Below are 27,039 nucleotides of genomic sequence, written 5' to 3'. Positions count from 1 at the left end.
ACATTCTATCTACTATTGCACTTCACTGAAATAAGAGCTATTTCGGCCTTTGGTTAACTTCAGTATTCAAATGAAAAATGAAAATGAGCAGAGGTGCTAGTGTTTCTTCTGTGCCCAGAACCAAACAAATCACAGCAAACAGAGAATGTTCTGTGTAAGATGCCACACACACAAATCTAACACTTGGGCTGTCAGTAAAGTCAGAATACTTTATTTATTTTTAGAACTTATACCCTGCCCTTCATCCTAGGACCTCAGGGTAGGTTACAACAATAAATATATAAAAACCATAGACAGTAAAGCAATAAAAACTATCAATGGTAATAAAATGAAAGCAATTTGTCAACACCTGGGATTTAGGCAGCCCCCCCCCCCCAGCATCAAAATGCCTGTTGGAAAAGGTGGGGCTTCAGCTGGCACCTATAGCGGAACAGTGTTGGAGCCATGGGAAGACTTCAGCAACCTGATGCCCGCCAGCTAGGGCTGATGGGAGTTGGTAGTCTCAAGAGATCTGGAAGGCACCAGGCTGGAGAAGACTACTCTGGGGGGAAGTGTATCCATAGACAGGGAGCTATTGACTGAGGAGGCCTTCTGCACAGTGGGGTGGGGTGTGTAATCTTCACAGCTGTCAAGTTGCACTAACAATGGCAGAGCATTCATGTGGGGAAGCAGGTCAGTACTCCAATTCTTGGCCGACTTCAGGAGAAACCAAACAGAGAGCTAAAGTGTGGAGGAAGGTAGAAGATCCATGTTTTATCCTGGCAAAAGGTGTTTAAACCCTGATAAAATCCCCCACACACAAGCTGCTAAGAGGAGTATCATCTGATATGCTGGGAGGTCCAGGAGGAACATCAATGTGACCAGACTCAAACTTACGGTACTTCCACACGAGAGTTTATTGCGGGCTCAGTGCTGCTCATGAATGCAGGACTTTTGCTGTGTTGATACATCATGTTCATTAAAACACTATCCCATATCTTTGTTCCCTGTTTAATCCGGATTTGCCATTTCCGTGAAAAATCCAACATGTACAAATAAAAAACTAACACGGGAATGATAGATGCAACTTAAATGGGGGGAGCAAAGATGTGAGATGGCATTTTGATGAGCATGATATTGTGTAGGCACTGCAGAAAAGTTGCATGCATCAACAACACCAAGTCCACAATAAACTGCCATGTAGAAATGCCCTTAGTTACATGTACTGCCATTATTAACCAATGAAACAAATGTGCGGGATTATAAAAAGGAGCTATGTACCTGTCTGTTCAAAAACTTCCACAAAATTAAGTCAGCATGCAAATCTGATGAGATATTGATTCAAAAAAGCAGTGCCTTTTCTTTGCTAAATCCAGCAAATCTACGTGTGAATATAAAGAATTTTAACATTGTTCTGTATTCTCACCTGTTTTTATCTATGTTGTCTAAGGGCCAGATTCAACTAACTGATGGCATTAGTGGAAGACCTCAAAAAGCTTCTGCTAGCACAGTAGGGCTTACCCCTCTCCCCCTTTCAGTCCCCAGTTGACTGGGGGGGGCATTGGGAGAGACCACCAGAACAGTGCACAAGGGGAGAAAGGGGGCAATTGTTTCATCAGGCAAGCAGATATGCTTGCAGTGATGGAACATTTGTAACAGCACAATGTTGAATATCTCCCACAGCTTTTTATATGGTGTTGTTCAGTTTCCGCAGGTTCACGAGGTCCAACAGTGTTACAGCAGCCGTTCAAGCAGACATGGATTTCCATGAGAACTTTGAAATGTCTATGGACCCTCAAGAAGATAGTTATCCTGGGCAAATATCAAGACAGTACTCTCGAGATGCCAGCACTTCCACTGTAAGCATACAGGGCTCTGGAAACCATTATCACGCGTGTGCAGTGGACGATGACTTTGATGGAGATTTTGATCCTTCCATTTTACCTCCTCCGGATCCCTGGATTGACTCTATAACGGAAGATCCAATTGAAGCTGTTCAAAGGTCAGTGTGTCACAGAGATGGACACTGGTTCTTGAAGCTTCTTCAAGCAGAGAGAGAGCGTATGGAAGGTTGGTGCCAACAGATGGAGACAGAAGAACAAGAAAATCACCTGCCTGAAGAAAGTAAGTAGTTCAAATACCGATATACAAAGAGACATGTATTCTGCCATTTCCCCCCATCTAAGTCTATCATAGGGGTAAAGAACATGTGGCCCTCTAAGCTGTTGCTGGACTCCAGCTCCCACCAGCCCCAGTCAGCCAATGGCCAGGGATTATGAGAGTTATAGTTGGAAAACATCTGGATGACAGAACATTCACATCCCTGGTCTAATGTTTTGAATGTCAAAACCTTTTAATTCCCAGATATTCCTTATGGCTGCTGAAAACAACTGGGCATCAGCTTCGTATATCTTCTGATTTCACATCAGTAACTAATAATGCAAATAATCTGAGGATTCATCTAGGTTGTTGCAGCACTCCAAGACTTGCAGTCTTGTCAAGAAGACTATATATAAACTGGAGAAAGTCCCCCTAAAATTATATTATGATGGTTATGAAATACAACATTGGGACTGGTTGCCTCTAAGTAGGTGGAAAATATAAAACAATGACTTCAAATACTGTGTGTGTGTGTGTGTGTGTGTGTGTGTGAAGACTTGTGAACATTTAAACCAGCCAGCAAATAAAAACCCAACACCTGTGCCATCACTGCTATGAATGCCCAGTTCTCAGTCACCTAATATACATTGGCAGAGACACATGAAGAATAGTTGCTCCAGATGATGGTTAAAAATTTCTGTTCCATTCTATCCCGTATTTGGCATGCTAATGAAGTGGCAAATACCACAATGGCAGAAGTTCCAGTATGGGCAGGCTCATACCCCAGAGAGCCACTGACAGTCAGTGTACATTAGCGATGATACCAATGTGGTACCCTCACAAGATGTTGCTGGTCGTCCTTGCTGACCAATAGCCATGCTGGCTGAAGCTCATGGGAGCTGGGATCCAACAGCATCTGCCAGGTACCTTGGCTACAACTGGCATAGACCATGGAGCTGGATAGACGTTGAAGAGCTGCTTCCAAACAGTGTAGAGAATGCTGAGCTTGATGGAACAATAGTCTGAATTGGTATACAGTGGTACCTTGGTTCTCGAACTTAATCCATTCCAGGAGTCTGTTCAACTCTTGAAACAGTCTGAAAATCAAGTTGTGGCTTCTGATTGGCTGCAGGAGCTTCCTGCACTTAACCAGAAGCAGTGTCAGACATTTGGCTTCCGAAAAGCGTTTGCAAACCGGAACACTTCCAGGTTTGCGGCATTCGGGATCCGGTTTGTTCAACAACTAAGCCATTCAGGAACCAAGGTACCACTGTAATTATACACTGCCCCAGGTTCATATGAGAAGTGGTAGTCCTTGAGATACTCTAGCCCCAGGCCATGCAGCTCACCATTTCAACTCCCTATCTGCTTATTATTATGGTAACCAATTCCTTTCTCAAGGAACCTGCAGGATTACAGTTGCTTGCCACAAGCACATCGTTTTGAAAGGACAGCTGTTTCTTAACCAAGAGAGCCAAATAAGAGTTTATGGTAAACCCCAGCACTGACAGCTGAAATGTCTGTTGCTTTAAACTTTAGCAGCATGTGCAATTGCCATACAAATTTTGCTGAAGTTGTGGAGAGAGTTGTTAGTGGACCCACAAATGATTTTCACAGCTTCAGAATGTCTGCAGGTTTAACTGGTCAGATAATAAACTAATGAGAAAACTGCAGAGGCTGAAGTTTCCTCAACATCCTGGCAGCTGAGAGAACAGTTGCTCCCCCGCTCCTTAAAGTAAGATGATACAAGCGTTCCTCAGACAATGCTCCCTTGTACAGAACAGCTGTCTGGAGGAGAAGGCTCAGTCAGGGCTGCTTGACAGAGGCTTGTATGTTACATAGACACGTTTGGTATTATCTAACTGAGAACGACACTGTCAGATGGGACTGAATGTTTCTAGTTAGGAATGCAATTTGCTGCTGCACATAAAAACAAGCTAGACTGTCAGTGGCTTCAGGCTGAGTCAGTAACAGCAGGAGATATTTCTTTAGCTAATTATGCACAAATTGTATTATATTAAAATTTGCTGGTTTCCTCCAAATTCACTTATCTGTAACAGGAGCAGTAAGCAAATTAAAGTCAGGTCTTTCTGCACAAACGATTTGAGGGCAGATCATTCTGTTAAGATCAAAACTGCAACATCTGTTCATGAACACAAATCTACCGCCTGGGATTTGTGTGCATGCAACAGTGTGAACCTTTGCAAATGACTGAATTAAAAGAAGGGATCTGTTCTTGATACAAGGGAATGCACACTGAGTGACAAGAGCTGCACACACATTTAAAAGCTGAAATCATTCTAATCGTCTGTTTGGTACAGAAGGGGGAGCAGGAGAGAAAGAGAGTTGAAAGTAGCATCCTGAGCAGCTGATCGTCAGGATTTCAGCTTTGTGTAAAGGTGTACACACAGCCATACTGTTGGACTGGAAAGGAGAACTTCACACTAGTATACTTCCAACATGGAAACCTGCCTCTTTGCTTAAGTTGCCTGTAGGTGGGGCATTTTTTAATAGGTATACATTTTTCTTCCATCTCCTGCCCTACAAATGAATTAAGGATACCATCTAATTGGTACATTTCTGATTGCTCACCTGGTGTCCTCTAGCTAGAGAGATCACAGATTAGTTAGCTAGCTAGCATAGAAATTTGCTGCAACTTTGCTACCTACTTAGGAGTGGAGCTTTCTATACTTTTGTTTTTGCATGTCATATCTATTTAACATATTTATAGCAACTAATACATTAACTTTGTACTTAATTCACACTTGTTGCCATTTAATTTTTTAACAGTAGTAGTGCATTATATTTTTATACACCAGTTTTTATATGTTGATTAGTAATACTGCTCTCTTCCTGCTTCTTTTGGTTTACCCTTTTTTGACCAAGCACAACCCAAGCTAATTAAGTCCTCTTAAATTACTTGAATCTTGCAAGATTTGCACCTTCCACTATGCACAGCAGTTTCCATTTCTCTCCCATGATTACTCTTAGCTCTTGCCTGTTGGGTGGTTCCTTAACACACAGCCCAATTAGGACTTTATTCCTGTCCCCTACTGGTGCAAAAGACTTATTTTAAGAGAGGATGGAGAGATGGCCGAATCTGTGAGTAGCCATTTTAGTAATGGAGAGGAGAGGAGAGGGAGATACGGCTGTGGGAGATGGCCAGGTGATTGCATGGGAAATAACTTCAGCCATGTTCCAGTTGTTCTCTCTTCCAGACCATCCTTCAACGCACAGAGCGTAGGTTCTGTTTTCTTTGATGGGTGGAATGATAGTGATCTGGGCATGGAACATCTGTGATGGGACCTGATAGGGTTACAGACACCCAGATATGCTGAAAGGGTATAAGACAATTAAAATTGTATACCCCAGGAGAAAGATGGAGGTGTTTGGTTTCTTAATGGCCCCCCTTGGGGGTTTGCCTGTTGTCTCAGCAGGCAATTCTGTTGAAGCTCTGCTTGATCTCTAGAATAGGGAAATGTCCCAGTCAATCTGACCAAGTGTAGGCTAGAATCCTTTTGCAGGCCTATTGCATGGATATGATGGTTGGTGAAGAAATGGCCCTTCCTGACCATCAGAGGCAACCAATGGAGCTTTTTTTGGTAAAATACTTGCTATATCTTAGCCTATGAGATGGTAATGAAGATGATTTGAAAGCTCATTGTGACAACTTCACTTTTAAAATGGCTCATAACCATGCCAACTTAGATGGCTGCTGGGTAGGAGGGTGGACTGACCTAAGTGGTTATGGGTGAGACCTCTGCTGTTATTGTTGCAGTTTTTAAATTATCCCTTAAACCCCACCATATTGGATAATTACCAGTGTCCATCATGAGCCACACTGCTTGAGGATGTAGTGGCATCTCAAGTTCTAGTTGTTCCTGGATGAGACAGATTATTTTGATCCATTTCAGTGTGGTTTAAGACCTGGTTATGCAATGAAAACTGCTGTGGTTCACTTGGAGTATGATCTACACTGGGAACAGAAAGAGAAGCACATCCCTCAAAAGAGATGGGGGGAGGAGCTATAGCTCAGTGATAAATCACATATTTTGCATGGCAAAAGCCCCAAATTCATTCCATGGCATCTCCAGGTAAGGCAGGGAAAGACTCCTGTCTGAAATCATGAAGAACTACTGTCTGTAAGGCAATTTAAACCAAGGATTTCTAAATGGCTCCCTGGGCTTCATTTGGAGGAAGAGTGGGATATAGCCTGGATGGATGGATAAATAAAGCAGTACGTTTGTTGTAGGATTGCCAATAATTTCTGACTCCTAGTTGTTTAACAACAGCAACAAGTATGGTTGTTTGGGGTGGGTTTGTTTGTTTGTTTGTTTTTCCAAATCGAGCTGCTGAAGTGGGTGACCAGGAACTGATTGTGTGTGTGATGACTGCAAGCAGAACAGTTCTGGTACTGGGTGCAGCGTGCACTCAATGGTACCTTGTGCCTTTTATCTAAGTGTAAATCCACCCCTTTTTCTACTTTGCATTTGACTTCAGCTGGTAGACCTCAGGGTTCCAGGGGAAAGCACAGTAGATCCCTCAAGCTTGAAGATCAGCCACTCCAAGTTTAGACAGCACTCATCCAGTTGGGCCAATGGTCTAACTCTGTAATAAGGAAGCTTCCTCTGTAAAGAAGAGCCTCAGCATTCATCTCAAAATCAGCTGGGATGTTGTCATAAACCAGTCACTGATCAAGGCATTCTTTCTCTTCTCCTGCTCTCTCTATGGTTTTGGAATAGATTATTCTAATAAAGATTATTCAGTTATTGTTCAGTCAAGCTGCACCACCAAACAATGCATTCTCAAGCAACTTGTCTGACCGGTATGAACACCAGAGCAATTTTTGTTTTATGCAAAAACTCTCTCCCGAGGCAAAGTTGAGAGACAGCCTCCGTCCAGTTCCCCAGTTATCCTGCCTTTCAGTCCTTGAGATGCCTTGTGAAGTGTCAGATGGCCCAGCTCCAGCTGAGGCAGCTGTTCTGAAGTAGAAGCAGTGGGAAGAGTTTTCATAACAATGGGAACCACATGAAAGCTCTCAGAATAACTCCTCCCCACTATTGAAGGCTCTTTTCAGTTGAGTGGTTTGCGCATTAGGATGAATAAAGGACTAGACACACCAAGGGGTACATTTTCAGCACAGTGCACAGGGAATTAGACACGCAAGCCTTACAAACAATAATAGTAGTGTGTAGAATACCCTGAGTGGCACAGTGGATGTATTCCACTTAAATCTTGAAGTTCACAGTTGTCCAAAGTGAGGGAGCAAACTGAAAAGGTCAGTCTTTTCTTGCATGTTCCTGAGGAAGGACTGTAACAGAGCTCCCTACTCAAGCTTCACACATTTAATATTCAGTATTTACTCAAATTGTCCCCCAGCAGCTGATCTTTGCTACACTGGGCTAAGAATGTGCTTTCGATTTATGCTTGCATATTTAGTCTGACTAAAAAGCTTACTGAAAGTACAGCCTAGCTTTGCTCTCTGTATTATGCTCTTTCTTGTTCTATTGCAAGGGAATACGAGAGTTTTCTATATTTGCAGCCCTGTGTCGTATTTCAGCTTAGAGACTTGGGGTTAGGCCGCACTGGGTGTAGACCCAGAAAATGTGGGGTATATATTTTGGGGCAAAAGCAGCCCCTAAAATTTTGCCACCGTAAACAGCTGTAGCTGATGCAGTCAAAGGGTTGTGCCCCAGGATCTCTCTTGATTTCACAGGGTGCCTTGAAGCCCATCTATTGAATTGTGTGCGGGGCTCCTGCTCCATGCTAGCAGCTTAAATCCTAATACTTCTTCGCAAGATTGTTTTAAATTTTTAATTATAACCTAAAGTTTGCATTTCAGCTGGCTGAGTATCTTTTGTTAAAGCTTGATGTCTCTTACAAGTCGAACTTAGAAGGCAGCACCACTAAATTAAATGGAGCTTATTCTCTGCTAACTGTGCATAGTATTGCTGCTGTGCTGAACCTAAGAGTGCACTCCTCTAACTCCATCCCAGCATCTGCAGCAATTTTGCTGGGCCTTCTTTCTCTTCCACTGCAATCTACCTCTTACCAAAGGTGTGGTGGAACATCCCCAAAATACACTGCGCCTCAAGGGTTCACCTAGAATACTTGCACAGGCCTCTCAGCCCTAAGTACAGATGTCTTTGTGATTTCTTTCAAACCCAGTGGTGTACTGATACGCTTTGAAGTTCAGGAGCTCATCCTGACAACCTCTGTAGCCGCCTATCCAATGAAAATCCATAGCAGTGTATCCAAACAGAGTTCAAAAGATGCAAGCAGCTGTGCTGATCCATTATATATACCCACTTCCTGAAGAGCAGCAGTATATAGCATGAAAACCCTTTTTATTAGGTTCAGCATAGCAGCAATACTATGCACAGTTAGCAGAGAATAAGCTCCATTTAATTTAGTGGTGCTGCCTTCTAAGTTCGACTTGTAAGAGACATCAAGCTTTAACAAAAGATACTCAGCCAGCTGAAATGCAAACTTTAGGTTATAATTAAAAACAATCTTGCGAATAAGTATTAGGATTTAAGCTGCTAGCATGGAGCAGGAGCCCCAGCAGCTCTCCTGGTTCTCCAGAAAGTGACGCCACGGATTCTGTGCTGAGAAAAGTCCCAGAGCTGCATTTCCCCATGTTCCACCCCTACTAAACCAGCGCTTAAATGTGGGGATGTGACCAGCTTTTTCTCATGTTCTCTTTTCTTTTCAAGTTCTAGGTAAAATTCAAGCAGCAGTTGGCAGTGCACAGCTTCTCATGGCTCAGAAATTTTATCAGTTCAGAGAACTGTGTGAAGAAAATCTGGTATGTAACATGTATTACGGGCACCATTTCGCCACCTTAACTAGATCCAGACCTTGACACTATGTACAAAGAGATGTAAGGGTTCCCTACAGCTTGTTATGTGTAATTTGATCAGAGCGCATGGCTTTCTTGTTGTTATCATTGGCTTTTTAACTTACACAGTGTTCTGCAGCCATGCTTTTCTTTGCTACCATGAAACCTAGGGATGCGCTTTAATAACAACAGCACGAGATTTTCCTTCCATAAAATTTGCCACTTTACACCCTCAAGAGTTTTCTTAAGTGGCGTTAAGAACACCTTTTACTCTGTGTTCCCAAGTGACATTAGTTGTGTCTCACAGCATTTCTGTGAGCAGTTGACAATTTACGTGATGCAACATACCATGCAACAGAAATTCATTTGATTGAGGGCATGGCTAAAAGATAAATCTACATTTAAAGCCTGATGGTACCGTTTGGGCTGCAGATGAATTGCAGCAGTACATAAAGTGACTGAATTGTGTCAGGAGTTAGGGGAACACTGCTATGTGAATGTAAAATCCAAGTCCCTTGATAGAATGGTGATAGTTGGTTAGCCTTTTTGGCTTTGAACTCTAGTGAAAATAGAATTATTATTTCTTTTTTTGAATAATCCTACTCAGCCAGCACACAAATAAAAAGGAACAAAGCAGGTCTACTTAAGGCAAGCCGTAGCCATTTCCTCCCCCATCATGGTGCCTGAACACCAGGCGCCATGATTCTCTACCTAGTCTCCATTGCCACCAGAACATTCTTCCCTAAGCAAGACTTTCTCACCATCACTGCTGCCATTTTTAGCCAATTAAAACACAATTCATGACTATCTAAAGTGATATGACGATGCTTTAAATGTATAGTGCAGATAGAGCCTTTTACGACAAACTTAACAGATGGTTATAATATTGGCAAGTGGAGACACAGACACAATTAACAATATATTATAAATAAATACAAAACCATTGCCAAATCACAGCAGTAGAATAATAAAACACCAACATGGGAGCATGTACAAAAATCACATTAGTGAAAAGTCAAATGAAGTATGGGGGTTTTATAAGTCTTTTTGAACACTACAACTGAATGGGCCAACAGTGCATCCCTTGGGAGGATGTTGCAGGGGCAACTGATGAGAAGGCCCCATCCCTAGTACCTGGCAGTCAAATTGATCTTAAAGATGGACCAAATGGGCAGGGCCTATGATGCTGATCTGAAAGTACAGGCAGGTTTGTTTTGGGTGCAGGAACTACCTTTAATGGTAAAAAACAGCTTTTTATAAACATGCTTGTAAGTAGCACAATTAGTAGAGATTTGGTGTAATATGATTTGACCATCTGGCCCCAAATAGCACAGAAGCAGCCACATTCTGTGACAGCTGAAGTTTCTGGGTCATTTTAAAAAGGAGCTAGTTATGCATGACTGAGGCTAGGGCAATAGAAATATATTTTTAATTTTTTTTTTTTTTAAATTGTCCAGTAGCACCTTAGAGAGCAACTAAGTTTGTTCTTGGTATGAGGCTAGGGCAAAAATACAGAAACATTACATATACAGTCATACCTTGGTTTTTGAACAGCTTAGTTCTTGAACATTTTGGTTCCCAAACGCTGCAAACCCAGAAGTGACTGTTCCAGTTTGTGAACTATTTTTGGAAACTGAACATCCAACGGAGCTTCCATGGCTTCCGACTGGCTGCAGGAACTTGAAAATCAGAAGCTGCACTTTGGTTTCCGAACATTTTGGAAGTCATGGACTTCTGGAACAGATTCCGTTTGACTTCCAAGGTACGACTGTAGATTACAAAAACCCAGGTACTGTATTTTTCGCTCTATAGGACGCACTTTTTCCCCTCCAAAAATTAAGGGGAAATGTGTGTGCGTCCTACAGAGCGAATGCAGGCTGTGCGGCTAAGCCCAAAGCCAGAACAGGGAGACGGAGTGCTGCGGAGCACTCCGTCTTGCTCTTCTAGCTTGGGGTTAGCTGCACAAAGCCTCTGCAGGGCGCCTCATCCCGCTGTCCTGCAGAAGCTAGAAAGGCTGTCCCTGAAGGCAGAAGAGGGAGAAGCCAAAAGGGCTGTCCCCTTTTGCTGAACCCAAAGCCTGCCCACTGTTCCCTGAGCCGCTTGCCGGAGCTTTATGGGGAAACCCCTGGCTTCCCCCTTCAGCCCCGACACTGGCCGGGCTGGCTGGGGGAACCCCCGGCTTCCCCATAAAGCCCCGACAAGCTCAGCCGGGGCTGGCTGCTTGCCAGGGCTGTAATTCAAGCAAAGGGAGAGCTGCTTGCATGCATGTAAACAGCTCTTACTCTGCTAGATTTACAGTGTGCCAGAAGGATGGGGTAGTTTATACAACATTTGATTCAGAATATTTTTTACTTGTTTTCCTCCTCTAAAAACTAGGTGCGTCCTTTGCTCCGGTGCATCCTATAGAGCGAAAAATACGGTAACAATCAGCAAGCATATCCATCACACTGTTAGTGAAACAGTAAAGACAACTATAACTATTATAAATCAAACAATACCCTCCATTATAGAATTCACTTTGATGACAGAGTGACTCACAAGCCTTCTTTACTAAACTGCATCTAGGATAATTTGAAATCCTAACAAACTTTAAACACTGTGGCTGTCTCATTGAAATTTACAGTTTAGTTAGCATAATTAGCCAATCTCACTAAACCAGGTGAGTCAGATATAGCAGCTCAGAGTCATTAGACAAATATAAAAGTCATACACCAATGGACTCTTTCAAGTTTTTCCCCACCCCCCAAATTGAACAAAATACTTTCTTTCATGCTTTCTTTCTTCTTTTCTGTTGCACAGAATCCCAATGCTCATCCGAGACCAGCCTCCCAGGATTTAGCAGGGTTTTGGGATATGCTGCAGTTGTCCATAGAAAATATTAGTATGAAATTTGATGAACTTCATCAGTTAAAGGCCAATAATTGGAAACAGATGGATCCACATGACAAGAAGGTAGAACATTGTCGATTTTGTATGCTTCATTTAAAGCCCTGCACAAATACTGGACAGATTAAATAGGCCTCTGCATACGGCAGTGATGTTAAAAACATGAAATGGAGCTCATATCAGATTAATCTCATTGTAAAAGAAAAACAATGTTTACATAATAATCACCTGAGATATTTTCTGTAATATGTTTCAGGCATATTTTTAAGGCAAACTTGTTTCTGTGAATTGAATAACGGGAATGTGCTCATTTGTCTTATTATACTTAACGTATAATCATATTAGATAATCAATTGTTGGAAGGAACTGCCTCATATACTGATTCTTAAATTTTAAATAAATACTATGGACAGTACGTAGTACTGCCTAGCCTAAGACTTCTGTTTACTAATGCACTCTGAAATGTGTCAGCAAGTAAACTAGGGAAGTTCTGTAATCACCTCTGGCTTTATAACCAGTTCCCATTCCCAGGGATAAATGTATGGGTATTCTCAAAGTGGACCATCATAAAAGTTACATGGTAAACCTCTCATGTCATTGATCTAGTTTGTTTACCTCGAGGGAGACCTCATAACTGGGTTCACCTTACTTATTTAATTCAACTCAGTCTAGTTCTGAAACATTAAACAGAATGGTAAATGAAGGTTCTGCTGTGTTTCCTAGAATAAGTTGGGCTTTATTTTTTTACTGTGCTTTGGCACTTTGCTTTGTTTTTATTCGTTTGTTTTCAGTATTTGTGTCAGGAGCAGACATTGGTCAAAAATCTATTGTTGCCATGCACTAGAAGCACTTAAAAGCTGGGCATCATCCCATCAAATTCACATTGGCACCAGTGAAAGAGGAACAGATTTAATTAGTTAATATGAAATAAAAATATTCAGATGATACAACAGAAGTAGTGATGTGGGCAGAGGTAGTTGAGAAATAGAAGAACTTCTGTGTGAAACAAATGTTGCTTCTTACCCTGCAAAGCCCAAAATGGGGAGGGAACGACATTTTGGAAAGAACTGAATCTCTTTCCTAAAATACTTTCTTCCACAATAAGGCATAAAATAATGAAATATTTAAATAAAATATCTAATACACTGTTGCCCTTATAGCCATAATAATATTAGCTTCTCCACAAAATTAAGGCAGAGGCAAACATATGAAACAGTTGGGAAGCTTATTTCAATGTGTTCAAAACTTTGTTTTCAAAAGTATATGACCAGCAAATAGCAATTCAGAACTGGGAGCTGTGGGTTCTTCTAGAAAAAACACACAACTGTCTATTTGCATTTGTACAAGAAAGTGCAGTGGGGTTCAGTTTCACACATTCTAAACAAGTTCTGGAAGAGGAAGGGCAATTTGCTCACCCTCTATTTGTAAAAGGCATTTGAAGCTGCTCTTAATTATTTCAGTTAGACTCCCACCAGTTTTGTCTGCAGTTACTTCATCATATGTCTTCTTTTTGAAAACAAAGTTGGTGTCATTAGTGTAGCATTCAGATATGTTCACATCTTATTTTTGAAGGATATTCATAATTGCCATCAAATAAACACTGCAAACATTTTCGTTTTCCTCTCAGAACTGGGATTTTCCCTCAGAAACTCAGTATTAAAATGAACATTTATCTGTGTTTTTAGGAACAAGTATTAGTAAAGAATGGGGGAAGGAGCATGTTATTCATATACATAACAGGCAGGCTCAGATATTTACACCCCATGCAGGAACCTTTCTGCTTTTTTGTGGCTGGCTAACATCATGCTGCGTTTTTAAGACAAATAATGCTGAACCCTTACAGATGCTGAATAGGAGAAAGAAAGATGCTAGCTGGTTTTGATAAATTCATTGGGGGAAAGTCAGGTTTTTGAAGAGAACCCTTCAAAAACTCCCCAAAGTACAGTTACTCATCGAAATGATAGTATTAACTGCAAGTGGTTATTTCTTTCATAGGCTAAGATAGAGGCAAACAATTACCTCTATGAGTGCCTTACAGGACAACCATTGAGACATCAACTCAGAAGCCCCATTGAGCTTGAGGTGGCTTAGCGTTCCTACCACACCAAATACTTGTCATTAGATGCCAAAATAACACATTAGGCAAAAGGTATTTCTTGACAGTATTAAGAAAATGATTATTTTAATGTTAAGCTCCCTAAAAGGAGGCTGTTTCTACAACCTGTAATGGGGGCAGGGGGAGGTTCTGTAGTGCGCAGTAACCATAGTGTTGGCAGGTTAATGCTTAGGATCTTAAATTAAAACAGTGGTTCATTTTCTGCATTTAAAAGACAGATGGGCAACACTTGTGAGTTCATTTTGTATTTGTGCTTGTTATCCTTCATCCACTTCCTAAGCTTGGGTAAAGAACATAGATCAGTTTTTGCATGCCAAACAAATAGAATGTTCTGAACAAATTAAGTTCAATTAAAATGACCTTACAACGTAAGCAACTGAAGCTGTTTTGATCAACAATGGTAAAGTTAGAAGCTAGGATGAACTTCATGTAGTGTAATGGAATGAATAACCCCTTCTTTAAGAAAGCATGAACCAGATGGAAGGCCATGCAGTTTAAAAATTAGGGGCTGCGGACATGCACTTTGTATTGTAGAGCCCTGCAAGTTTAGATGTAACATACATTTTTCTTTGAAAATATCCATCTCTGAATTTTTATATATATATATGTGTGTATATATGTATATATAGCATGTGTATATATACACCTTTTTCCCTTGTTAACCTTGTTTGGATGCCAAAGTAATGACTAATGTATGCTTTCAGAATACCTTTTAAGTAATCCCCACTAACTCTTGAGTTTGTAATTAAATTGTTTACTTATGGTGCTAATTCAGCACAATGCTACACTTTCAGAAGCACTTTTATAGCAATACCCAAAGAGTGTATCATGTTACCAGGGTCAGCTTCCACTAAGCACATGCTCTCTTTTTTTCTTTCCTTTTTAAAAATTCTTGCTGTGATAACTAATATCAGGCTGCTAGTTCATATGATTGTGTGAAATATATCCATAAGTCCTCAGTGTTGTAAGCCCATTTAGTCTTGTGTATGTTTATTGTATATAAAGGGGGAGAGGGGACCTCATTATTTGTGTCTTTTCATACCTATTACTCACTATTCTAATATGATGAGTTAATTTTATTAAGAAATCCCAAGACTCTTTCATTAATTGTTGGGTGACATAAATTGCATCTAGTATCTTAAGATTTATGGCATTGTATTGCTTTAAGCAGTGTTACCAAGTTCTGCTTAAGATGCTCTCCTTTCTAGTCTCTGGTACCAGGAAGAGGAGTCTAGATTTCCCAGAGGGAACCACACACAATGTTTAGCGATGCGAGCTTCAGCACCAAGTGTGTGTAGCTGACACACAGTACCCATGAAGCACTGCTCTCAGTTCCTCCCTATTTTGCCTTAAGATTATGTTATTCTTTCAATAAAAAGTCAGTTCAATGAAGAAGAAGAAATGCAGATAAGAACTAACAAACTTTAGGTAAAAAAAAGAGTGTGTTCTAACTACTGACCTATCTTAGTTTGTTTGTTTGTTTGTTTTTTCCACACCCACCTCTTTTTTTTTTTTGTTTCATTTTTCCCCTGAGAAGCTGTATAATGTCATTAACCTTCTGCTTTGATCAGGAGAGAAGGGCCCCTCCTCCAGTGCCAAAGAAGCCATCGAAAGGTCAGGTGCCACTCATACGGGAACGCTCTTTGGAGAGCTCACAGCGTCAGGAGGCCCGGAAACGGCTGATGGCTGCCAAACGAGCTGCGTCTGTCCGTCAGAACTCAGCCACTGAAAGCGCCGAAAGCATTGAGATTTACATCCCCGAAGCCCAGACCAGGCTATGAAGGGATCCAACCAAGAGGACTCTTAATGGCAAGAAACATCTCTTGTATAATCTGCCCTCCTAGGTCCATGCTCAGAGACACCAATAAGTATTTGTATCCCCCTCTCCCTTTATCTCTCTCTTCTCTCCCAATGAAGTAACACTTCTGTGGCGTAGTTGTCAATCCTCCAAGAGATTTTTCGCTAATTCCCCTTGCTTTCTAAAGGTTTGCCCATGTCAGCCTAACGCTTTGTCACATGTACTGATGCTACCACCTTGCCTCATGTAAAGAATCCCACAGACACACAGTTGAAGTCACACACATACACAACAAGCATACATGCACACACCTCTGTACAGTAGATACACAAATTAATTCATTCTTGGTCCTTAAAGGTAGTCTGTTATCTAGTGTACAGCAATATTCAATTATACAGTATTTTGGAAATTCAGTATTGCAGGGTAAACCTTTAGGATTCTGTTGTCTTCCTAATTAATGATGAAAGCAGATCTAGCTCAGAATCCCTTCTTGCTATGACCATTATTATTATTATTATTATTATTATTATTATTATTATTATTATTTTAAAAAGATGGCACACATTATTTCATTCCTAAGAAATCATACCTTCTTGCCTGACTGATCGGAAGGAGCTGGAGAGGTAGGTGTGCTGCAGTAAAAGTTGAAGTTAACCTTTCAGATGAAATGTAAAAGACCTGCAGCTGCACAAACTGCCACATTTTTATTTCCTCGGTGTTGCTTTAGAATCCTTTTTTGATCAGCAGAAGACTGTAAAATCAATCTTCCAAGGAAATAATCTGGGGGTTTTTTTAAGGCAATAAAAGGGAAACTTGGATGCAAAGATGGGTGGAGGTTAAATTAAAGAAATCTTAGAATCATATTGTCTAACTAACTAGTAAGATTTTTCATGATTGTACTATATTGCCAATTCCTATGGTAATATATGAAATATATCAGGTTATAAAAGGGGAGCAAAAATAGCCTTGGCTTTGTTGATGTCCAAGCCTTGTCAAGACTTTCAGATCTTGCACATATACACACAGACATTTGCTGTTGAAATGCTGTAAATCAGTGTTCTTTAACCTTTGGTCCCCAGATTGTGTTGGGCTACAACTCTCATAATCCCCATTTAGCTTAGCCCAATGGTCAGGGATGATGGGCATTACAGTCTAACAGCACCTGGGGGCCCAAAGCTGAAAACACTGCTGTAAATGAAATTTGTATTTGTATGCTACAAATCAAACTGCTTACATATCAAACTGCTTACATCAGTTTCTTCTTTCAAATAGAAAATACTTAAATTCTGAAAAATCAAGGAATTGTCACAACACATCAGATGGTGAACATCTATCTGTGGAGCATTCTTTTAAGAATGCGATCCACGCCTAATTGTAGACACTTTGGAATCAAGGCTAGAAAGCAATTCCCAGAAACAGGACCAGGGTGCGGTGGGAACAACAGTGACCATGCCACTACCAACCATTATGCTGGCAGAGAGCATGAAGACCTGCCAGGCACCACAATGTTTTAAGGCTAGCATCCAATATCCTACTAGGAGGAGTGGTGAAAACCAGATACGATATGAGTCCTGGCCATAAGGCATTATAGAGCTAGCGGATTATGCCCTTGTGGAGCTGATGTGTTCAGATCTATTGACTCAAGTCAGTAGAACATGGATCTAGCCTGTACATAGTGCTCTCCCATGTGCCACGCTAAGAATCCTGGCCCATTTGGTCTTTGGAGCATCTTCCTTGACACCCATACTGAACATGACCGTTAGTGGCCCTCACTTGTCACAAAACCAGGAGAGATCTGCATTCTGCAAATAAGAGATGGTATGGTAACAAAGTACCCCGATTGACTTGATAATCTGTACTCTGCATCTTACCAGAGTTGGCTTTCAGTGCCCTTACTGTTAACACAATCCAACTGTGGAATCCTTGACTGCATGGTTGACATAACTGTATAGTTCACATTTCAAAACATCAGAATTTGCATTGGAAAAAAAGTTTTTTGAAAATATACATGATCCTATCAGGACATGTCACATTACACAGTGCTTTAATTTTATTCAAGAATTTGGGAGAGGTAATAGGTTCTGGCAAGGAAAACTTTCATAAAACATTTATAAAGCCACTAGAGAATTTGCTACCTCTCAAAGCCATTGATATATCCAAGCTATATGTTTATAAACAGGGCACAAAATATCACTGCTATATTTTACAAGTAAAGGGCTAATAATTCAATATTTTAAAGACTTTAAACATTATGATAAAAAATCCAGTGTAACTCATCACAGGAACCAATCGTGGAAAGTCTGACTTGCACGGATTTCAATCACATTGTATTTGCTAGGATACATTTTATTTTATCTGAACAACACTTTTCTCTAAAACTATAGTAGCAATGAAGGCTCACACACTGTTTCAGTCTACATAGTGCCAATTGCCACTTTTAAATATATGGCCATGCTCTCTGTTTAAAAGATTTGAGGACTCTTTGTATGAACATGTACACACAACAGCACCCAAAGAAAAGGCCATTTTCACAGCGACATATCTGTTTATTTGAACCCATGAAACAGGAATTAAGACTGGTTGACAAGCAGCTTGATAACAATTCTAATTAAAACGATGCAATAAATCTGGTTTTTTCATCTGCTATGAACATACACTCAGAACTTTCTAGTAAAATCCAATTATTTTCCTTGGGTTTACACCTAGGTAAATATGTTGAGGATCAGTGCCAGAACTTTTTATTCTAGAATGGTTATATTTATACATCATAATTTTGGTATGAAATATAAAAGAATCTGTTAGCATGATGCCTGGTCGTTCAAATTATATGGGTTCTATGTGTGGATGGAAAAATAACTTCTACCTAGTTTTTCAGCAAAACTCAGCTGGCAGCCAAATTCTGAATGCTTGCATAGAACATGAGGATGTTGTGAGCGTGTGAGAGCACAGTGGGCAGTAACCCAATCCTGACAATGTATTTCAAGTCTATGATCAGGCTACCTGTTAGAAAGTGAAGTTATATTTGCTATGGTTGCCACATGTTGATTACAGAGCACCATAAATCAGAAGGGAAAAAAAGTTAATGTACAGTGATAACATTTACAATGCAATCCTATGCAGAATCCTTACTACAAAGTATGTCCCATTAAGCTCAATAGGGTTTTACTTTTGGGTAGATGTTATAGCAGGTGTGGAGAACCTTTGGCCTTCTAGGTATTGCTGAACTACAGCTCCCATTATCCTTGGCTATTGGCCATGCTTGCTGGGGCTGATGGGAGTTGTGGTTAAGCAACACCTGGGAAGGGAGAGCAAAGGTTTCTCAGACCTGCATTATAGGATTTTGCTGTTAGGACACAATCCAGCCAATGTTAAGCATTTTCAAGTCCCATTCATTTCAATGGGAAAATTAAGCATGTTTTCAAATTTCTGCCACTGAAATTAATGGAATTTAAAAGTGCTTAATTTTGTCCGGATCAGTGCTTCCTGTTCTAATTTTATTTAGACATGCTGGCTTTCTTTTTGTTTTTTAAGTCCTAATCTGTGGGGAAACTGTTCTTCCCAGAATTTCTTTGGTTTTAAATTACAAGATTGTTGGGCGTATTGTGGCTGCTTGGATATGAACAAAAATGGCTTCCTACATCAAAAGTTGAAAAGTATTTATTATATTTTTTTGCAGATGTTTCCATAAAACTGTTAATCTTTTTGTAATGACCAATGAGAAAATGGATTAAACATTTTAATAGTGAAAAGGAAAATGGTAATAAGTTATTTGTAATATATTTCAGTTTATTTATTGGGTGCTCCATTAGGGTTTTGGTGTGCACTATCACTTTAATTTAAACTTTGTATTTGTGAACTTACTGTTTGATTTTTTTCCTAATTTATAATGCATATTTAAACCAGAATGTAAATCACTGACATATGTGCATTCTATCTGCATTCCCAATCATGATAATCATCAGTATGTTTTCGATTTGGAAAAAAAAAGTGGTACAACTTGCAAAGCCTCTAGATGGAGAGATGGAGAGCATTGTGTGGTTTTATGAATTGGGTTTTCATAAGATTATCTACTTATCTGGTGTGTGGACAAGAAAAAAAATGTAAATAGATTAATGTTTCCCATAATGTAAAAAAGAGCAAATTAATAAAATAAATAATGCACTGCTTGTAAGAGCTGTGACTTTTCAATATAAACTCTCATTCCCTCTTTGCAAATTAATATTGCCCTTTTTGACAAGGTCATTTACAATGGCATAAGGAAAACACTGTGAGACAATTACAGTGTGGAGGCAATTATAAGGTGGAATTTCAAACTGACTCTGCTAAGACTTGTACGAGCAACAATGCCACTTACATGATCTGTCGTGCTGAGTTCACAGAGTATCCTTGGGTGTACAGCTGCTCAGATATTTCATCTTTGCTGATTTGGTGCCTTGTACCCTAGAAATATTTCAGCCTCTTAGTATTGATGACAATGTAAAAAACAGCAAGCATGATGTCATCATAACATCCAAAGACACAAGCAACTGTACGCCTCTCGCAGTTTATGTGGTCAAAATCACCAGAACCGTTTGGGAAAGTAGCTCATGCCAACGACACCTCCATGGACATTGCACAGCATTGCATCTTTTCAAGAATTTCCCATTGCATGTGTTAGTTTGGTCTATATCTCAGGACCATAACAGTCTTCCAACTGTCTGTAGGGGAAATAGTTTCTCTGTCCAATCTAGGAGTATTCCGTAGCTGTTTTTCAATCGGGGGAAAACTCCTAACATTGGAAGTCTGCTGCATGGGTTTGCTTTGCGATATATGCTACAGGGTAATGTTACTGACTCTTGGGTCATAAAGTCCAGGTGGTATTTGGTCAATGACTTAACAACGTGGCTGAATATTTCTATTGTAATGTGGGCAACCTGAACCTGAGGCCTTAGTATTGAATAGGACTTTTGGCCTAATTTCATGCAGGTAAGTAAGCAGGAGTGATGGGCATGGGGTGGAGGGCTCCAGTTATACTCATTGCCCCAGAAAGCAGCTTTTAAAAAAAATTCCATGAGAATGCGGCTCTTGGCAGGGAGTTGACCACTTCTGATTATATTGTTGCTGAGGTAACTTTTCTGCTCTAAAGCCTTTTCATTATTCACATTTTTGCAGACAGGCTTCCATCCTAATATAGCCAACGCACTGAGAAGTGAATCCCATTGTATTCACACCACTTCAAGGTATGTGGGGTTAGGATTGCAGCCCAGGAACCTGAAGCTAATTATGAGGAAGAGGGATTTATTGAGGGCCGTAGACAAGATAATGGGAGATATGCTAGGAACCCAGAACCTATGGACCTCCAGATGTTGTTGGACTCCCAACTCCAGTCAATCCCAGCCAGCATGAACAATAGTTAGAGATAATGGGAGGTAGTCCAGTAACCTCTGGAGGGCCACAGGTTCTCCCTGAGATAGATGACTGGATCATTTGTAATCATCTTTTATGTACAAGTTTTGTTGGGGATCATTCAAAAGAAGCTAGTCTGTTTTCTGAGTATGGTAATACACATTAGAATAAATGCACCAACACTACAAACAAGTCTTTACTTGTTTGTAGTGTTGGTGCATTTATTCTAATGTGTATTACCATACTGTCCTCTAGGAAATGATATTTGAAATCTCCCACCCATCTACCCCCACAGTAGAGAACCACTTAGAAAATCAACCCCCTCTCCAATTAAGCCCATCCAAGAACAACTTCAAGATTTAGATCTGAGTGGGAGTCAGCAACCACATAAATCATATGCAAGAAGCAATCAAGAGAATGATCCAAATAGAGAAAATACTCACCCAACAAAAGGCTGCTTGGCTGGGTGGTCTGGTCATGCAGTTCATATCTGTCAAGCGTTTTATCAAGAGCAAATGCTTATTTTGTTGAAAATATGTTCCAAATATATAAACTGGAAGTCTTCTCAGAATATGAATCAAAAATTTAATTGTTTTAAAAAAATCTGTGTATGCAACCAAGTAGCTGGCTTTGGGTATCTGGTCTGCTGACTGTGGCACATGCACAAAATTAGGTTTAGCCTACAACACCATCACATCCCACCCCCATGAGCCTGCCAACCACTTAAGACTGGCATGCTCATGGTCCTACTGCCATGTGAGAGCTGGTACCTGTGTCTTTTCAGTGGTAGGAGCAGGACTGTTAAATATCCTGCCTATGAAGATCCATTGGCCCCCTTGTCTTGTTTGCAGTGTGTTTTTGGTTTGAGAGATTTCTGCCCTTGGGATGTGCTTTGCTTTTATTGCAGATTTTATTTTATTGGCTGCTATTTCTAATTGCTTTGCATTACATAGTACTTGTTACAACATCCAAGCAATAGCATAAAAATGCCAACCTGTCTCCACCACTCACTTACCTTTGTCCAGCACTGAAATGAAGCATCAGCACTCGGCCTTAGACACTTGATTGGCTGTTGGCAGACAACAGCACACACACAAAAAACCCTACTCCCACCTGCTGTTTCAGATGTAGCACAGATGAAATCAGCTTTTGACAACACAACCATTTCCCCCCTTTCTTCCAGTACATTGCACACAACAATGGATTTCAAAACGTAACATACCTACTCCATCTACCACAATCCCAACTATGATATACCTATGCACACACCTGTATGCACACAAAGACACCCTGTGAATACAATTCTATCTATTAGTCCCCTCCTTAACCCCACCCCCATCCCCACAGTGCCATTTCCCCAAAGCTGCATAAAGGACAACTACCAATTACAAAACTTCCAGCAAGAGAGAATATTACTTACCTGTTCCAAAGGAAATCTACCAGGTTTGTTGGAAGGTGGATTCTGTATGAAATGTCTCCTGAGGGCACAGATTCAATAAATGCTTCTGTATATTATGGTTTGCTGTTCTATGATGCACACTCACGATATTTGTTGGGTTGTTTGCAGCAGGCGACAGCTCACATCAGTGGATCTCTCCTTTTCCCTCATCCCCACTGCAGCCCCCCTGTACCCTGCTCCCAAAAAAACTTCTCCAAAGTGTCGGAGGAATCTGCTAAGCACGGTGAACTGTGTTCTATGGAAATTATCCATTGCAAGAACTTGCTTTCTGCTCACATAACATCAGATTCCACCCAGTTATTCTTACAGGGAAGTGCAACAGCAGCAGGAGCAGATAACTGCAGCCGCAATCTTCAAGACGGCACATTTACATGTTGACACCCTGTTATGGATCTGCTTAGCATTGCATGCGAACTGAGCCAATGTTTTGACCAGCTCTCCATTGCCACACGCTTTCGCCACTGATTTTCATTCGCTCATCCAAAATGAGAAGTGCTGTTAACTACTGTCGAGCAGGTACTTTTCCACCAACCAGAAGCTAGCATCCTGCAATCATAATGCTGCGGTCCGTAATGTGAGTGTTCTTACTGCCTCTGTCTTAAAGGTTTAAGCAGCAGCTAGGGGTGGGGGGACCTTCCCAAGTTTAGTTACTGTTTCAGCACCTGCTCTTCATAGATTGTACTTTGATCTTAACATGCAGCATGCTACTGATGAAAGTAGGGTTTATTGGTTTTGTTTCCACTGATGCTTTAAAAGAGTCGGGAACAAAGCATTTCAGGCAGACGTGCCAACCACCACCTGCCCTGCCCGGTCTTCCAAGCAGCAGAACAGTAAGTTCTGTTTGCACAGATTGATGAGTAATTTGTAAGGGATATGCAACAAATCCATTGTTATACCTTAGATGCCATTCCCAATGACAGCAGCTCATGGAAACAAGTCTTCGTTGTGTTTGTACTTGAGCACTCTGGCCAGATCCAAAGACATCCAGCCTGAAGAAAAGTTATGGGGAACTGAAAGTTCATTTGCATCTTAATAAAAAGTATTATCCCATCATTACTTCTGTTTTGTTTTTCTCAACATGATAACCTTTACATTATTCTGGTTCATACAGTAAGATTTCTAAACCAATTACTATGCCTTTCATTACCAATACTGGTTTTAAAACCAAATTCAAAACTGAATTACAAATAGGATGCTTCCTGATGGGTGCTTATTGTGGGATGGATGCTCCTTGTGCATGCATATTTTTCACCACATCCATTCATTGTGTTTAGCATCAAAATGCCAACCCATCTCCCTTCCCTCCTTAATCTGGATTTATCCTAGGGGGGAGCCAATAAATTAATTTATTGCTGTGAATGACCTCCCCCTTTTAGTATCAATATAAATCCCCCATCTGTAAGCACACAGAGGTAAACCTTGGACAACAGGAACTTCACTTGCAATGCAGTCCTATATAGGTCTGTTCAGATGTTAGCCCCATTGAGTGATACTTCGTTTGTGTGTGTGCAGGATTGCAGCCTCAGTACAAGATACTAGTAACTGAAAACACAGAACAGTACCCAGAGATCTGGGCTCCTGCTGGCACCTCTGGTACACAAGTGATCAAATTTCAGTTTCCAGTATAGTTTTCTGCAGATAACTGCATCTGGAAGTGCTATGGAAATACAGCGGTTAGCCTTCAAACGATTATGGAATTACTCAACAGCGATTCTGCTTCAACATTTAAAGTGCAACTTGAGCTGTCAGCAAATTCTGAAAACTACCTCATGAGCCAACATAGCAAATGCACATCTGAAACATCTAATCTAATCAACACCAACTCAAGTTGATGGGTTGAATTCAGATTTCCAGCTGTGGAAGGTCTTGAGGCCAAGCAGAGCTTCCCTGCTGAAGCAAGAAGGAAAGTTGATTTTTATCCATTGCAGCCCCCAGCAACACCGTTCCAACTTGTTCCCGATGATCCCACCAACCCTCTGGAACAGATTTTTAGGTGGTACAGCAGGTGGAGCTAAAAGAAGAAATAAGAATCAGGGAAAACTGTCTCCACCCTTGCAGCAGAAATATTCAGTGAAGTTTCGATCTGGCAAATCTGGATCTAATCAAATTCTTTGCCCTCCTCCAGATGGCAACAACCAAATCTGACTTATAGCAATAGCTTCCACTCATTTCATGATCAAAGACTTAATGGCCTGTAGGTCCCAACCTTTACTGAAAAACACCTCTTGTTACTACTGGCTTGGAGAAGAGTATTTTCAAGCAACAGTGCACAGGGGAAGAATACCTAATTATAAAACACAAAGGAGAAGAGCACAATGGGGAAAACGAACATCAATATAGAAAGCGTGAAAACAAATGGATTTGCAATACAGATTTGTTACTTTTTAGGGGGGGAATTCATTGCTAATGTTTAAAGTGTCTCATATTTTTCTATAATGAAGTTTTTTCCAGCATGTGTTTAGGATGATACTGAAATTGTTTCAACCAGAAGCAGGCATTGTTGTTTTCAATGGGTACCAAAAATGCAATGTTTGTAGAAATTCTACAAAAGCATCTGTGCCAACTCTATTGTAACCTATAGCTCTGCGGTAGAGCATCAGCTTTGCAACCAAAAAGTCTCCAGTTAAGTCCCTGACATCTCCAGGTAGGGCTGGGATTGTCCCCTGCCTGAAACCCAGCAGATCCACTGCCAGACATCCGAGACAATGCTGAGCTAAACAGTCTGACTCAGTATAAGGCAATTGCTGGTGCAAAGAAAATAATAGGTATACAAAGAATTCATTATGCCAAGATCCAAAGTTTGGGTGAAGTATTCTCTGGTTAGAGAACAACCCCCCACCCCCACCCCCACAACCAAAGCAGAGATTTATAATAACAAAATATGCAGCAAAGTAAAGCATGGAAATACAGGCTGTTACACATTTAAAATATGCCCTGGTGAGTTCCAAAACTCCCCTCTTCCCCCAGCATAGGAAATGATCACGGTTGGAAAGTTAAAAATAGGTTTACTTACAAATTCTTCGAAGGTCAGATTCGTGTATGTTTCTATACAGCAATCAGAGAAAGTTGCACAGCCAGTAAAACTTAGTTTAGTTCCAAAGTGGTGAGAGTTCCTAGATTATTGGTATAGGAACTCAAGAGTGGCTGGTGAAAGTCATGCAGTCTGAGCTGGAGCAACCAGCTCAAACCTCTTTACACACTGAGCTCAGGTAGACTAGAAGAGAACAATAGGCCTTATTACCTAGTTCCTCCCAAGGTGAGGGGAAGTGGATATAGCTAAGCCTGGTAGGAGAGCTTACTGTATGGTATTAACCCCTTAATGCATCAATAAGGCCTTTGTATGTTGGTTATATAAGGCTAGTTATCCCACAGCAATTTCCTTGGTTCCTGTGCAACAGTTCGGGTGTAAGTGTGGGAGGATGGCATGGAATACAGAAAATCTTCAGAGAAAATGAAATTAAACTCTTAGCCTGGATTAACTAGTACAGAAATTAGAGGATTTGGACAGGTGTCCAAACAGGGTTTTTATAAATTAGGCACAGAACAAATTAGTTGCTACTAGGCAAACATTCTACTAGATTTCCACCCTCTGACATAGATTTTCTAATTTCATTGCTTTTTGTGGCTTTCTCCTAGTCCAAATGTATCCTTTCTCATAGTCCAAATGGGCAGATATGTGTGTTTGTTTCCTATGAGAGCATATTTAGATCACTTTCAGCAGAAGTAGTAATCATTTTTTTTTTAAAAAAAAAAGGTCTCTTACATTAGCAAAAATATTGCATAGTTTTACATTTTCTGAAAGAAAAGGACCGACTTCAGGGAAAATGTCAAAGCTAAGAGAGATAACAGCCGAAACAATTTTAGAAACACTGAACAAGGTCAGATAATCAGCACTGTGACTAAAATAAATAAATATACAGCTGCTGGGAAATCTGATGGATGCTTGCTCATTGAAATTACAAACGAGTAGCCACCTTGACAGTAAGTGTGTGTCTAATTCAAAAAATTGTTTCAGCTGGCCACAGCTGCCCTGAGCATTCTTGCTTCAATAGAAAAGAGAAATCTAAATCCTCATGACACATACATAAATCCAGGAAATCTTTCATACCACTCCATCACAAGTTAGGGGGTGCAGTTCTTTCATGTCAAAACATTAACCAGTCGCTTGTGATATCTCAAGCAATATTGCACTTCTTAAGCTATTGCTTTTCCTGATACCAACAACTATTGGGGCCTTCTTAGACCTAGTGCTTATTAGAATCACAAAATATGCAGGGGTACATATTTTGGTGTAATAGCTGCTTAGTATTTTGAAGGTGGACTCTGTGAATCTTAGAAAAACACCATGTGATTCCCCACCACTGCTCCTTCTGCCATTGGCTGGCGGGGCTGGCACTCTGTAGTCCTGGTGCTGCTGTGGTGATTTCAAGGAAGTCAAACAAATGAGGAGCAGAAATTTTGCATCCTTAAGAGTT

At 40.6% G+C, this 27,039-nt stretch overlaps 1 protein-coding gene and 1 long non-coding RNA gene across 14 annotated transcripts in view; one reads left to right on the top strand and one right to left on the bottom strand.

The window, feature by feature from the left end:
• DLGAP1 (DLG associated protein 1) overlaps positions 1 to 19,888 on the top strand; it is a 291,661-nt gene extending 271,773 nt beyond the window's left edge. For 11 of the 12 annotated variants that reach the window (XM_083518618.1, XM_083518617.1, XM_083518609.1 and 8 more), the window contains 4 exons: positions 1,685 to 2,103; positions 8,796 to 8,887; positions 11,720 to 11,872; positions 15,494 to 19,888. In XM_083518618.1, coding sequence (XP_083374744.1) covers positions 1,685 to 2,103; positions 8,796 to 8,887; positions 11,720 to 11,872; positions 15,494 to 15,703 — 874 coding nt within the window. In that variant the 3' untranslated portion in view covers positions 15,704 to 19,888. The remainder of the gene's footprint in view (positions 1 to 1,684; positions 2,104 to 8,795; positions 8,888 to 11,719; positions 11,873 to 15,493) is intronic. The other variant, XM_083518611.1, reaches the window with a different exon arrangement.
• LOC310714039 lies at positions 2,049 to 25,354 on the bottom strand. Of its 2 annotated transcripts, none has more exons than XR_014529544.1 (3): positions 21,549 to 25,354; positions 20,075 to 20,160; positions 2,049 to 2,094 (listed from the first exon to the last, which is right to left on the bottom strand). It is a non-coding gene; the product is annotated as an uncharacterized lncRNA (long non-coding RNA). The 2 variants fall into 2 exon arrangements; XR_014529545.1 differs by lacking the exon at positions 2,049 to 2,094 and adding an exon at positions 6,015 to 6,055.
• Between the last annotated feature and the right edge of the window lie 1,685 nt (positions 25,355 to 27,039).

Source organism: Podarcis liolepis, assembly GCF_965112155.1.
Source record: "Podarcis liolepis genome assembly, chromosome: 8".
Taxonomy (NCBI): Eukaryota; Metazoa; Chordata; class Lepidosauria; order Squamata; family Lacertidae; genus Podarcis; species Podarcis liolepis.
Note: the sequence above shows the minus strand (reverse complement) of the source record. Positions and strands in the feature narration are given on the sequence as shown.